Below are 13307 nucleotides of genomic sequence, written 5' to 3'. Positions count from 1 at the left end.
GCTGAAGGGAGTATCATATTTAATACCTTCAGTTTAAATAGTGGTTCTGTGAGGCTCAGAGGGGGGTGTGGAGTCACCTAAGATCACACAGCACAGGGGGCAAAGCCAGGAGCAGCCACTGCATTTCTGATTTCTGAGCGCCATTTCTCTTATACTAACTCCTTTTATTGTCTCACTTTATATTCTACAAAATGTCTCAACACCATATCCCTCATGCACCTTGCTAAAATCTGTGCCGCAAAGGCTTCATCTCTGTTTACCAGTTGTGGAGACTGAGACCAACGGAGGGATTTGTCCAAGGTCACATTGCTGGGTAAGTGGGTACCACTGGGCCACTCAGGAGAATCTGATTAAATGCTTGGTCATGGAAAGGCAACAGAAAACCTCACTTATCCAAGTTAGGAAACAAAGCCTGGATGGGCCTCAGGGAAGCTGGGAGCAGGAAGCCAGAACCCAGGATCACCACCTCAGATGCACAGGCTGTGAGGTCCCTGCCTTATGTTAGCCAAATATGTCTTGTCTTTTCCATTTTAGGCCATAATACTTATTAGGCAAATACAATGTTGCCATACCAAGATCATAATATAATGGCTTTAGTTAAAAACATTTATTTTATTTTTTGAGACAGGTTCTCATGTAGTCCAGGCTGGTCTTCAATTCACTATGTAGCTGAGGATGACCTTGAACTTCTGATCCTTCCATCTGCATCTCTTGATTCTGGGATTACAGGTATGTTCCACCATGCCAGATTTATGGGTGCTATTGAGCCTAGTGCATGTTAGAGAAGCACTCTCCCAACTGAACTACATACCCAGCCCCAAATATATTTCTAATATGCTATAAAACATTTACATTATCAAACACAACTGTAGTAATTTTGTCTTGAGTTCATTTGCCTAATATTTTCAATCTATTGATAAGATCACCTATAACCTTGTCAATAAATATATGAGTTTCTAAATTAATATATTTTACCTGGATTTGGCTATAACCTAAAGCCAGTAGTAAACTTTTATTTGTTACCCTGTCTGTTTTTATCAGCTTTTTAAGATCTCCACTTGTCTCCTCCACAGCTTTAGTTCCGTTGTGACCTCAGTGGCTACCACAGAGTTTTGGCTTGGTAGTACCCCAAGCACTCATAGCCTGCTAATCCAGACAGTCAGACATAATTTTAACCATCTGCTAGCAGAAGGATCTGCCTACCCACTGGGACAAGTGTGCATCCCTGGTAGACTGAACTGGCAGTGGTCATGGTTCAACTGAGCTCCCTACTGCAAAAATAGCCACTTAACTCCTTGTCTTCCGTGGATGAAGACGGCTCCAGGGGCGATCCTGTGAGCAGTCAGATCTCTCAACTCCTTGCCCAGTGTCACAGCATCCCTAGCTTTGATACTCTTTCCATCCAACTCAGCATAGGTTTGACTGCATCATTGGAAGCAACTTGTGTATGCTGTTGTGTGGCTCTGTTTTGGTCTTCCTTCCCTCGGGCCACAGACAGAAGAGCAAAGCGCTCCTCTCTCTGGAACAGCCAGATCACCATGCAGGTCCTTAGGAAGGAAAACTACAGCTCAGTGTCCGAGTTTATCCTCCTTGGCTTCTCCAGTGAGTCACAGATCAGAGTGGCCCTGTTCATCTTCTTTCTTTTGCTCTACATGATCACCCTCCTGGGCAATGGCCTCATTGTCACTCTGATCTACCTAGACTCTTGCCTTCACACTCCCATGTACTTCTTTCTCAGTATCCTCTCTTTGGTAGACATGAGTTATGTCACTACCACTGTGCCCCAGATGCTGGTTAATATGGTGTGTCCAAGGAGGACCATCTCCTGGGGTGCTTGTGTAGCCCAGATGTTCATCTTCCTGGTCCTGGGTATCGCTGAGTGTGTTCTCTATGCCATTATGGCCTATGATAGATACGTGGCCATCTGCTTCCCCCTTCACTACTCTCTACTCATGAGCCGCCTCGTTTGTATCAAGATGGTCACAATCTGTTGGTCCATTAGCATCACTGGTGCTCTGGTCTACACTGTCTTCACCATGCGTCTGCCCTACTGTGGCCCCTACAAGATCAACCACTTCTTCTGTGAGGTCCCTGCTGTCCTGAAGTTGGCCTGTGCAGACACATCCTTCAATGACCAGTTGGACTTCATCTTGGGCTTCATCTTACTTTTGGTCCCTCTCTCTCTCATCTTGGCTTCCTATGCCTGCATTTTTGCCTCCATCTTAAGAATCCGCTCATCCCAGGGGAGGCTCAAGTCCTTCTCTACATGTGCATCCCACATCACTGTGGTCACCATGTTCTATGGGCCAGCCATGATGATGTACATGAGGCCTGGCTCTTGGTATGACCCAGAGCGGGACAAGAAGCTGGCTCTATTCTACAATGTTGTCTCTGCTTTCCTCAACCCCATCATCTACAGCCTCCGGAACAAGGATGTAAAGGGGGCTTTTCTGAAAGTGCTAGGAGACAGAGGGACAGCCCAGTGACCGTGGACAGGAAGACTAGATGGAGCTCCTTTAGCATACTAAAGAACTTGGTTCTGAACCACACGAGTTTCCAAGCAGCCAGGAGAGGCTGTGGCCACTCCTAAACAGAAAGTCCCACCACTGTTTGTTAAGTTTGCGGCTTCCTCCAAGTCCTGGAGGCAAAGGGGTTGTTTTTAAAAGGCTATCCTTGGAGTTCATGGACATGGTTTTATTTCTTCCTGGGCTCTCTCCTTGTTTCTAGAAGTCCATGTCAGTTCAGCATGAGCACAGCCAAGTGGGGAATGGAGGAGAAGGAACTGGAGGGGGAGGACTGGGGGGGAGGCTGCATCCAGAATGTAAAATAAGTAGACGAATTAAAAATAAAAGATTTCTTCTCTGTTAGGCTCAGAAGAACATGTGGCCACACATAAATCTTATTCTCTGACACTTTTTTTGTGCATGTGTATAGTGAAGGCTGGTAATTTTCACACATCCCCTATCCTCTCTCATCCCTCTCCCTCTCCTGCTCCTACTTTGGTGCTCTGGGGGGAAGGGTTATTGTTTGTTTGTTTTCAGTCTGCTGAGTTTAATTGGAGCTGCTTGCATCACATAAGTGGGAGTATTTACTGAAATGTGGGTACCCATGGCTACACCACTCAAGAAAATGCCAGGTCCTTAACTGCCCAGAGACCCTCAGGGCTGGGTGAGACTTTATAAGCTCCTCCCCATTTCGGGATGAAATGGATGAGCAAGCTACTCAAATATTCCTTTAGTATTACAATTCCTCCCGCCCATTGGATCATCAACTCTCAGAGTCAAGCAGTACTAGGAAATAAAAGAAACTTTGAAATGTGTTAAAATATCAGCAAAACTTTTTTATTGGCTTACATTCAGTATATCTTATTTGTTTGTTTGTTTGTTTGTTTGCGGCAGAGTCTTACTATATAACCCTGGCTGGCCTGGAATTCACAACGTAAATCAGACTCAAACTCACAGAGATCTGCCTGCCTCACCTTCCAAGTGCCTGTGATGAAAGGTGTGTGCCACCACATCTGGGTATTTTATTTTATTTTTTATTTTATAATTTAATTTTACATATCAGCCACAGATTCCCCTGTCCTCCCTCCTCCCACCTCCCCACTCTCTCCCCAGCCCACCCTCCATTCCTATCTCCTCCAGGGCAAGGACTCCCCTGGGGATTCAGCTCAACCTGGTAGATTCAGTCAAGGCAGGTCCAGTCCCCTCCTCCCTTAACCCAGGCTGAGCAAAATGTCCCTGCATAGGCCCCAGGTTCCAAACAGCCAGCTCATGCACTAAGGATAGGTCCTGGTCCCACTGCCTGGGTGCCTCCCAAACAGTTCAACCTAATCAACTGTCTCACTTATCCAGAGGGCCTGATCCAGTTGGGGGCTCCATAGCTTTTGGTTCATAGTTCATGTGTTTCCACTAGTTTTGCTATTTGTCCACGGAAAAAGAGACCATGATAAATGAAGACCCCATGGGAATAGGAAGAAGCAAAGTGCTAGAGAGGTCCCCAGAAATCCACAAAGATACCTCCACAATAAGACTACTGGCAATGGTCGAGAGAAAGCCTGAACTGATCTACTCTGGTGATCAGATGGCCAAATACCCTAACTGTTGTCCTAGAACTCTCATCCAATGACTGATGGAAGTGGATGCAGAGATCCACAGCCAGGCCCCAGGTGGAGCTCCAGGAGTCCAATTGGTGAGAAAGAGGAGGGATTGTATGATTGAGAAATGTTGAGACCATTATTGGAAAAAGCACAGAGACAAATAGCCAAACTAGTGATTTTATTTTATTTTTTAAAGGGAGTTATGGGCTCCCTGGTACAATGTAGTAGTAAAAGAAAACATTTCAGCTTTAATTTGGTGAATAGAACTACACAGTGTTCATGAACTTGATTTTTATTTAAATATGCACTGTTTGTCTTAGTCCTAGTCAGTAAGTTTCTAGTGTCTGTCTTGTTCAACACAGAATTCCTGTAAGTCCCGTTACAGTGCCTGGTACATAGCAGACTCAGAAAGGAACTGAAGGAACAATAAACAAGCACCACACAAATGAATGTGCCAGAGGCATCAAGTGATGACCTACTCTCCCATTGCTAGGTTTAAAATTCCTCTGATGTGTGGTGGCTTAAAGCAACGGACGTGATCTCACAGTTCTGAGAGTCTGGAAGCTGGTCCAGCTGAGGTGATGCCTCTGGCTCAGGCTCTTCCCCAAGGCTGAAGTCACAACAGTGTATCCAGATGTGAGTGAGGAATCAAGCTCAGTCAGTGATGGCTGGCCCATGGCTAGAGCAGTGTGAGCCAGGGATCAGCTTAGTCAGTGATGGCTGGCCCATGGCTAGAGCAGTGAGAGCCGGGGATCAGTCAGTGATGGCTGGCCCATGTCTAGAGAAGTGTGAGCCAAGGGTCATCAGTATGTTCCCCTTTATCTGCAGTCTGCTTTCCACAGTCCCGTGTGTGTGTGTGTGTGTGTGTGTGTGTGTGTGTGTGTGTGTGTGTGTGTGAATGGAAATTTTTAAGAAATAAACGACTCAGAGGCTTTAAACTGTCAGTGTTCTGTGATGAATCCTGTCCTGTTCTGCCTCAGGTAGGATGTAAATCATCCCTGTGTCCAGAGTGTCTGCCCGGTATATGCTACCCATCCATCATGTATAAGCTGTGCTACTTTGCTGTTTCAAACAACCACTGGAAGACATGTCTCTTGTAGACAAGGGGGAGCTGGCACATTCCAAACTGAGTGGGCCCATGTTCATTGCTATCTTCTCACAACAGGCCTTTCTGGTCAGCTAAATTGCCTTCACTTTATAAAAGAGGCCAGCAGAGAGACAAACTGTCCTACCCACTGCCACCCACCAGAAGACAAAACCAATCCCCAAATCTTGTGTTCACCCCTCCGCACTCTGGGTTTGTCTTGCTACTGCCAACTTTGGACTCTCCAGCTCTTCCAGCGGCTGACGTTTGCCAGGATGGCTAGAAACACTTGAGCTCAATCTTCAGCCGTATGTATCTACATACCATAAGGATTGTGGGTATCTGATGAGAAGATACACATTGCAGATATGGAGTTGAAGGGGGTCCCATGCTGTCTTGTGAACAGAAATCATGCTTTGTTTTCCAGGTTGTCTTTAATGAAGAACAATGGAGTTTAGTTATTCACGTGGCAGATTGTACTCAACTCTTTACTTTTGGAAATCATTTACTGTCTTTGCTTTTTCACACTCCATCTTTATTTTTGATGTTTCTCTGTAACCAAATTTTATGATCAGGAAAAAAAATGTCTATATGTTTATCTGTGTCTTTGGCTAGGAAATTATTCTTGGCACATAGACAGGACTTGAGAGGATACAGGCCGTGGGGAGCAAGCTGTAAGGTTGAGAATGGGCTATGGACCTGAGCCAGCAGACACCACTGCAAGGCAGGCCTACAAAGCTCCAGGGAGCTTCAGGGATGGAGGTTTACCCATGAGTCCCTGACCTAGCCAAAATTCTATTCTAACCCTTTCCTTCCCAAGATGGTTTGCACCAGGATAATTCCCCTTGTGTTCTGTTCACATCCAGCTTCCTTCTGCCCGCCAATGTACCCTATGTTCATGTATATGATCCATTTGACTGAGGTTTGTAGCATAGGTGTCAATGACACAAACACTGTCCTTAAATGGTCATGGGGAGGGAATACATGGCCGTGTTTCCTTCCTCTGGATCTTTGCACTCTGTTCCCTGTACTCAGTCTGCCCTTCACTTCCTTCTTTACATAACAAATTCCCGTTCATTTTCCAAGATGCAGCTCAGGCATCACCTTTCCAATGAACTCTTCCTTGTCTGTTGGGGGAAGAGTCATTGGGACCCTCTGTGTCATTACAGAAGCCCATGTGTGCCCTTCTCCAGGACCTCTGGGCACCTGTATCCTTCTCCATTCTCCAGCCAGACCTCAAGCTCACCATGAGCAGAGCGAGGGGGCCAAGTCTTGATCATCTTTGGTCTCTAATGCTGATCCACCATTGGTGCATATAAATGCTTCTAGAATCAACCAAGTGTCCAGTTAAACCACAACACAGAGAGGAAAGTGATAAGCAAGGTTCTCATGAGGAGGGGAGGTAAGCATGGAGCTGATGTCAGGGAGGAGCTGCACAGGGCAGGAGCATAGACACAGGAAAGGAACAGCCACCTATTTGCAAGGGAAGGCTTCCCAGACCAGAGCACAGTGGGGCTGGGTTTGGAGGTGTGCACAGATGTTTTCCAGGCTGCATGCCATGGCAGGGCAGCCAGGGCTGAAGAAGCAATGGCAGTGGGGCAAATACAGGTGGTTCAGGCTGCCCAGAGTAGAGTGTCTATCAAAGAACTATGCAAAGTGGTGGTACTGGAGAGGTGGACAGGAATATGCCCAGGAAGGGCTCTGACCACCCACCGAGGAGCAGGGGTGTGTTAGAAAGACAGCTGAAGCAATTGTGTGGACACCAATGGCCCACAGCTTTATGGGATTTAGCAGGAATTTAGGCCCTGCTGCTGAGAAGGGGGGAGAACTAGAGTCTCCTGGCTGCTTGGGAAGATGGCAGGCAGGGAGAGAGGAATCCATGCCTGCCACATCACAGATGGCACCAGGGCCTGAGAACCAATGAGTTTCTCATGCTCAGAAAGGATGGAGTCTTCCATTTCTGTTGCTATCAAGTGAATATGGGCTTCTCCCTACCCTTTGTCCAAAGACCTCAACGGTGAGCATTCCAAGGTTCTCCCTGCTGCCCTACTCTGACTCAAGTGCAAGACGAAAATTCTTTTCAGGTTCTGTCTTGAATCTGTGCCCCATTTCTGACCCCACCTCATCCCTGTGCTTCTCAAAGGGAAGGGAAAAGTTGTTCACCAAGTGGCCTGAAATGTCAGGACACAAAGGGCTGAGACCTGAGAGGCCACTGGGTGGTTTAAGACCCTCATAGACTCCCTGCTTTATAAGATAAAGATTAAGATGCACAGCATTCAAGGTTCCACACTAAATACAATTACTTTCTATGTGACCATGTGAGTGTTTAGTGAACTGTAGCTGATTGCTGATAATAAAAACCATTCTTATACTACTAATGTTTGTTTTGTATGGTCCCTGTTTTTGAGCCCATAACCTTTGCTGTTGAGTCTACAATATGCCTGTAGACTAAGAGAGCTCAAGGATGCTAGACATTTTGCCTACTATCCTAATGGATTGAAAAGCCTTGGGTACATCACCTGGCAGGGAGAAAGGGCAATTTCATGGTCTCTTGTGTCACCAGAGCTCCCAGAGTGTCTCTTGCTTTCTTTTTCCTGTAGGAGGAGCCACAGAGTCAGCCCTGGTCTTGGGGCCTTGCCTGAGCCTAGCATCAATGTCCCCAGTATCCACCACCCTATCCCAGGTGAGTCTCAAGCCATTCTAGAACCCAGAAGAAGGAGTGGCCTGGGTGTCCCTAGGGAGGGAGATTCCTCAGAGCCCAGTGCCTCTCCCTCTGGCCCAGAGATGGCTGCTGGAACTGTCCTATATGGATCCCTGGGGCCAAGTGCCACTCAGGAGTGGCCTCCAGAGTCTGATGGGGCACCGCCCACACCTTCTTTCCTGCAGGACTATATGCTTAGGACAGGACTGTTCCCAGTCCTCCTGGAGAATTGGCAGCTGCTCCATCCCCAGCTGTGCTGGCCAGGAGCTCCAGGTAGGAGGAGTCCAGGGCAACCTACAGTTTCTGCTGGCCAGCTGGCCATGTGTGTTTGATTCTGTCCCTTACCCTGTCTGTGTGAGTGTATGTGGCTGCCTGTCTCTGCCTCCTCTTCCCTCTGAGTCTGTCCATTGCCCTCCACCCCCAGGCCTGTTCTCCCAGCCTCCCGCTTGCTCCTTTCACTCATTGTTTGCTACCCTCAACCGACTGCTACTTCCGTTTGCTGGGCCTGTGTCCCCCATCTCTCCCTCCTGCCCTCTAGACCGACTGCTACTTCCATTTGCTGGGCCGGTGTCCCCCATCTCTCCTCCTGCCCTCTAGGGTTCTCTGCCTGTGTCTCGAGTCAACTCTGTCAGCCTTTCTGTCTCTCTGAACGTCTTTCCTGGGCTCCCTCTGTCTCTTGCTTTGCCTGTAGAACGGTCCTCTCCTTCGCCTAACTCCCAGACATCATCCCTCTTCTTCCAGCACCCTCTCAGATTCTCAAGGCTTTTCTCCTTGTGAGTCTCCTGCTAGGGTCTGGTTCCCTGCATCCCCTCCATGTCTGCATCTCTGCCCAGCTCTCCCCTGTCTGTAGCTCCCCTGCCTGCTCCTGTGTTCTTTGTCTAGCCTTGAACTCTTTCCTCCTCTTTCCCCTCTTTCTGCTTTCCTAGACATCTCTTTCTCCCCTGGTCTCTGCCTTAATTTTCGACTTATAACTATCCATTCACAACTCTCAGCTTGTTGTCGCTGTGTGTCTCTCTCCCTGACAGCCTGAGCGGTCTCAACACCCTCATACTGCGCCTGCTCAGCGTCTTGATGTTCTTCCTTCCTTCTCCGTCCTCCTTTCTCTCTCCTTTTGTTTGTGTGCCTTCTTCGGTCCCTCCAGCGGTCTCCTGTAAGGTCTCAGTGTCCCTGTGCCTCCTTTAGTTTGTGTTCCTCTTTAAAAAAATACCTGCTTTTACTTTTTTTTGTTTTGTTTTGTTTTTGTTTTTTCGAGACAGGGTTTCTCTGTAGCTTTGGAGCCTGTCCTGGACTAGCTCTGTAGACCAGGCTGGCCTCAAACTCACAGAGATCTGCCTGCATCTGCCTCCTGAGTGGTGGGATTACAGGCGTGCGCCACCACTGCCCGGCTGTTTTTACTTTTTAATTGTGTGTGTGTGTGTGTGTGTGTGTGTGTGTGTGTGTGTGTGTGTGTGTCTGTGTGTGTGTGTCTGTGTATCTGTGTGTCTGTGTGTGTGTCTGTGTATGTGTCTGTGTGTCTCTCTCTGTGTGTGTGTGTGTGTGTGTGTCTGTGTGCAATAGAGGAAATGGCTGGTAACAGGGAAGAGGAGGGAAAACCCACTTAGAACCAGACTTATGAAAGTCAACATCCTCTCTGTAGATAAGACACAATGACCCGCTGAGAGTGAAAGCCACACGTGGCAAAGTCAGCCGACATCCCAGCCTGCATTGCAGGAGAGGAGCTAGAGACGAACACAGGGGTTCGCAGTAAAAACACAATCCTCTGCTTTCCATTCCTTCGTGACAAGGGACCAAGGCTAGTAGCCCCAAGCACCAGCCAACTCCATCCTAGAGAGTCACCCTCCACCAAGCCTTTGCAATCACACAATTTATCTGTTTTTGTAGACAGCAACTCATCAACAAGCCTAGATGTGACAGAGTCAAAATCTGAGCCTAAGAGAGGCCAACTAACCGACCCTAAGACCCAGGGCAAAGCAGCCGAAGAAAGTGAGAGCCAAAGCCAGCTCTCAGGCAAGTTCATCACGGGGGCAAGCAGTCCGAGACCTGTCGCTTGTGTCTTTGCTTCTTGGGCTGAGGATGGTCTGCTTTATGCTCACTGTTCTCACTGGCTTTCCACACGGCTCCAGTCCAGACACTCCCTGTCTCTGGGCTTTGGTCAAATGAGGAACTTGCATTAGCAGTTATCAAATTGAGCTTTAAGGAGTGCCTTACCTAGTAAGAGGAGACATGTGGGACCATGCTTGTCTGGAGGAGGGGAGATGGGATACTGCATAGCTCATAAGTTTGTCCCTAGAAAAAATATTCCAAAGCGCTATAAAAACTGAGGATGTATAACTCTGAAATTGGAAGACTTTAATTAAGCCTCATAGCAAATGCCCACCCAGGGCAGTGGACATTCCCAGTTGTGTTGTCAGGAGGCAGCCAGGCAAGAAGCGACAGTCCCCTCCTTTCCCATGTGCCTGTTTCAGCCATAAGTGGACTCTTAGGGAGCAGTCATAGAAGGCATCTGGTGAGGGCTGACACTTGGGTCACCTGTGGGGCCCCTGTCCCCCATCCCAAGTCCAACCTGAGGCATGAACAGAAAGTGTTGAATGTTGGTGCAGCTCAGCAGAGGGTCACCAGAAAGCTAAAGGAAGCCTTCACCAGTTTTCTCCAATCTGATTGTTCCCAGCCATCTGATCTTCCACTCACTTACCTACCTTTTCTTCAGCTAAAATTTTCTAAAGATAGGCTGGATATGGTGGTGTACCCTTTTAATCCCAGCAGAGGCAGGCAGATCTCTGAGTTCAAAGCCATCATGGTCTACAGAGTGAGTTCTAAAACAGCCAGGACTACACAAAGAATTTGTCTCAAAAAATATAAAGAAGATAAAAATTTCCAAAGATTATTTAGCAGTGATCATAGTGGCACATCACTAGGACAGAGACGATAAACCAATATGCTATAGGGGCTGAGCAGGCAATAGCAATTCAGGAACCCAGTCTATAAAAAAATAAGAATTGGCTGGGCGGTGGTGGCGCACACCTTTAATCCCAGCACTTGGGAGGCAGAGGCAGGTGGATCTCTGTGAGTTCAAGGCCAACCTGGGCTACCAAGTGAGTCCCAGGAAAGGGGCAAAGCTACACAGAGAAACCCTGTCTCGAAAAACCAAAAAAAAAAAAAAAAAAGAATTGAGAATAGGGAAGTGCACACCTTATTCCAAAGGAGAGCCAGAGATATTTACTCATCTCCAGGCTGTTTCTGAGTATAGAAACAAGGGCTGAACAAGGCCAGGTCTAATATGTGATCCTGAAGGTCCAGTTTTGTATGCATAAGCTCAATTGTTAAGAAACATTAGCAGTTAATTAAAAAGTAAAAACTAGACAATTCAGACAAAAATCTTATATATGACCTGTAGAATCCCATTAAATGACCTCTGCCATGCAATTTTAGCCTGAGACATGATGATTCTTTGGTCAATTTTTTAAAATAAAGTCAAGGTAGTTTCTGGAGAGACTGTACTACATGATTCTGTAATGGTTCATAAAGCAGACAGTTGGAAGGAACCTAGGGAAGCAGGACATCCCATGGGTCCCGTTATAACTGGGTATGGAGGGTTGTGGAGATGGCTTACCTGGTAACGTGTTGGCCATGCTAGTATGAGGACCTGAGTTCAAGCTCCAGAGCTCACATTCAAGCCAGATGTGGGGCAGGGGTTAAGTGTGCTTGTTGCTTTAGCAGAGGATGCAAGTTTGGTTCCAAGCACCCACATGGGAGCTTACAACTTCTTGTAACATTAGCCCTAAGGAACATGATACCTTCTTCTGGCTTCTGTGGGTACCTCCATATATGTGGAGTATATACACACACACACACACACACACACACACCTTTTTTTTCAGATAGGGTTTGTCTGTGTAGCTTTGGCTGTCCTGGAACTTGAACTCACAGAGTTCTGTCCTACCCCTGCCTTGTGCTGGGATTAAAGGTGTGTGCCGCCGCCACCACCACCACCACCACCACCACCACCACCCAGTCACACACATCTTTTAAATCCTAATGGAGATTTTAAAAAAACAGAACACTTTGACCCAAATCATGTAAAGTCCCAACCCTGATCCTAATCTTTATCCATGTAAGATTTCGTAACTTCTGTAGTCCTAAGACAAAATGGAAAGTAGGGGGAGTCGCAGAGGGGACATGAGGTTGTGTTGGGAGAAGTGGACAGTTCATAGTCGAGACCAGAATGGAAAGTGCACTACAGGGCTGCCCTGGACCAGTCCTGCCATTTGCACCAGTAAAGCCCTTAGGAAATCCTGAGCCAAATCCCAGTATCATTCAAACTGCACATGGGAATTACTTCTCAGCACCCCCCACTTGCCAATCCAAAGCCTCCTGAAACTGTCTGTGTAAACGGACAATGGGTATAGAGATGCCCTGCACACCCCTGAGATGCTCAATGAGTCACATATCTGAAACCTCTTTAAACAGGAGAGATCACAATGCAGGAAGTCAACTGGTCCACCGTGACAGAATTCATTTTACTGGGCTTCACCCCTGACCCCAGGACCAATCCTCTGCTCTTCACTTTCTTTTTAGTCTTTTACTTGTTGATCCTCCTGAGCAACAGTCTCCTCATTACACTCATCCACCAGGACTCACGTCTCCACACACCCATGTACTTTTTCATCGGCGTCCTCTCCATGTTGGACGTGTGCTATACCACCACCACTGTGCCCCAGATGCTGGTTCATATTCTCAGCAGGAAGAGGGCCATCTCCTTTACAAGATGTGTGGCCCAGATGTACATCTTTCTCCTTTTTGGGGTCACTGAATCCTGGCTTTTCTCCATCATGTCTGTGGACAGGTATGTGGCCATCTGCCACCCGCTCAGGTACAAGGTCATCATGAGCCGTGGGATGTGCCTCCTAATGGTGGGTATCTGTGCCACTTATGGTGTGGTGGGTGGCCTGTGCTATACTTTCTTTGCTATGCGACTGCCCTATTGTGGTCCTAATGAAATTGATCACTACTTCTGTGAGGTCCCCGCTGTTTTGAAGTTAGCCTGTGCCGACACATCCCTCAACGACTTGGTGGACTTCATCACAGGCTTCAATGTCATTGTGGTCCCACTCTCCCTCATTGGCATCGTCTATGCCAACATCTTCACCACCATCATGAAGATCCGCTCAATCCAGGGGAGGATCAAGGCCTTTTCCACCTGTGCCTCCCACATCACTGTGGTCACTATGTTCGCCATCCCATGTATCATCATGTGCATGAGTCCTGACTCTGGCTCCTTATCAAACAGTGGCAAGAAAATGGCCCTCTTCTATAACATTGCCACAGCCTTCCTCAACCCTGTCATCTATAGTCTGAGGAACAAGGATGTGAAAAGGGCTTTCCTCAAAGTAGTGGGATGGAGTGGGGCTCCAGAATGAAACTTT

General features: G+C 47.4%; 2 protein-coding genes across 2 annotated transcripts; both read left to right on the top strand.

Moving 5' to 3' along the window:
- The first annotated feature begins 1538 nt into the window (after positions 1 to 1538).
- Positions 1539 to 2486, top strand: LOC118577071 (olfactory receptor 2A12-like). Its single transcript, XM_036177073.1, has one exon. The coding sequence runs from the start codon at positions 1539 to 1541 to the stop codon at positions 2484 to 2486; it is 948 nt and encodes a 315-aa protein (XP_036032966.1).
- A 9876-nt stretch (positions 2487 to 12362) lies between these two features.
- Positions 12363 to 13301, top strand: LOC118577120 (olfactory receptor 2D2-like). The gene has a single exon (XM_036177175.1). It carries the CDS (start codon positions 12363 to 12365, stop codon positions 13299 to 13301), a length of 939 nt encoding a protein of 312 aa, XP_036033068.1.
- The last annotated feature ends 6 nt before the right edge of the window (positions 13302 to 13307 follow it).

The sequence above is a fragment of the Onychomys torridus genome, chromosome 2, assembly GCF_903995425.1.
Source record: "Onychomys torridus chromosome 2, mOncTor1.1, whole genome shotgun sequence".
Classification (NCBI taxonomy): domain Eukaryota; kingdom Metazoa; phylum Chordata; class Mammalia; order Rodentia; family Cricetidae; genus Onychomys; species Onychomys torridus.
This window is presented reverse-complemented; position numbering and strand designations above follow the sequence as displayed.

Coding starts and splice junctions, on each gene's coding strand:
- LOC118577071 (XM_036177073.1), top strand. CDS start 1,539: ATGCAGGTCCTTAGGAAGGAAAACTACAGCTCAGTGTCCGAGTTTATC.
- LOC118577120 (XM_036177175.1), top strand. CDS start 12,363: ATGCAGGAAGTCAACTGGTCCACCGTGACAGAATTCATTTTACTGGGC.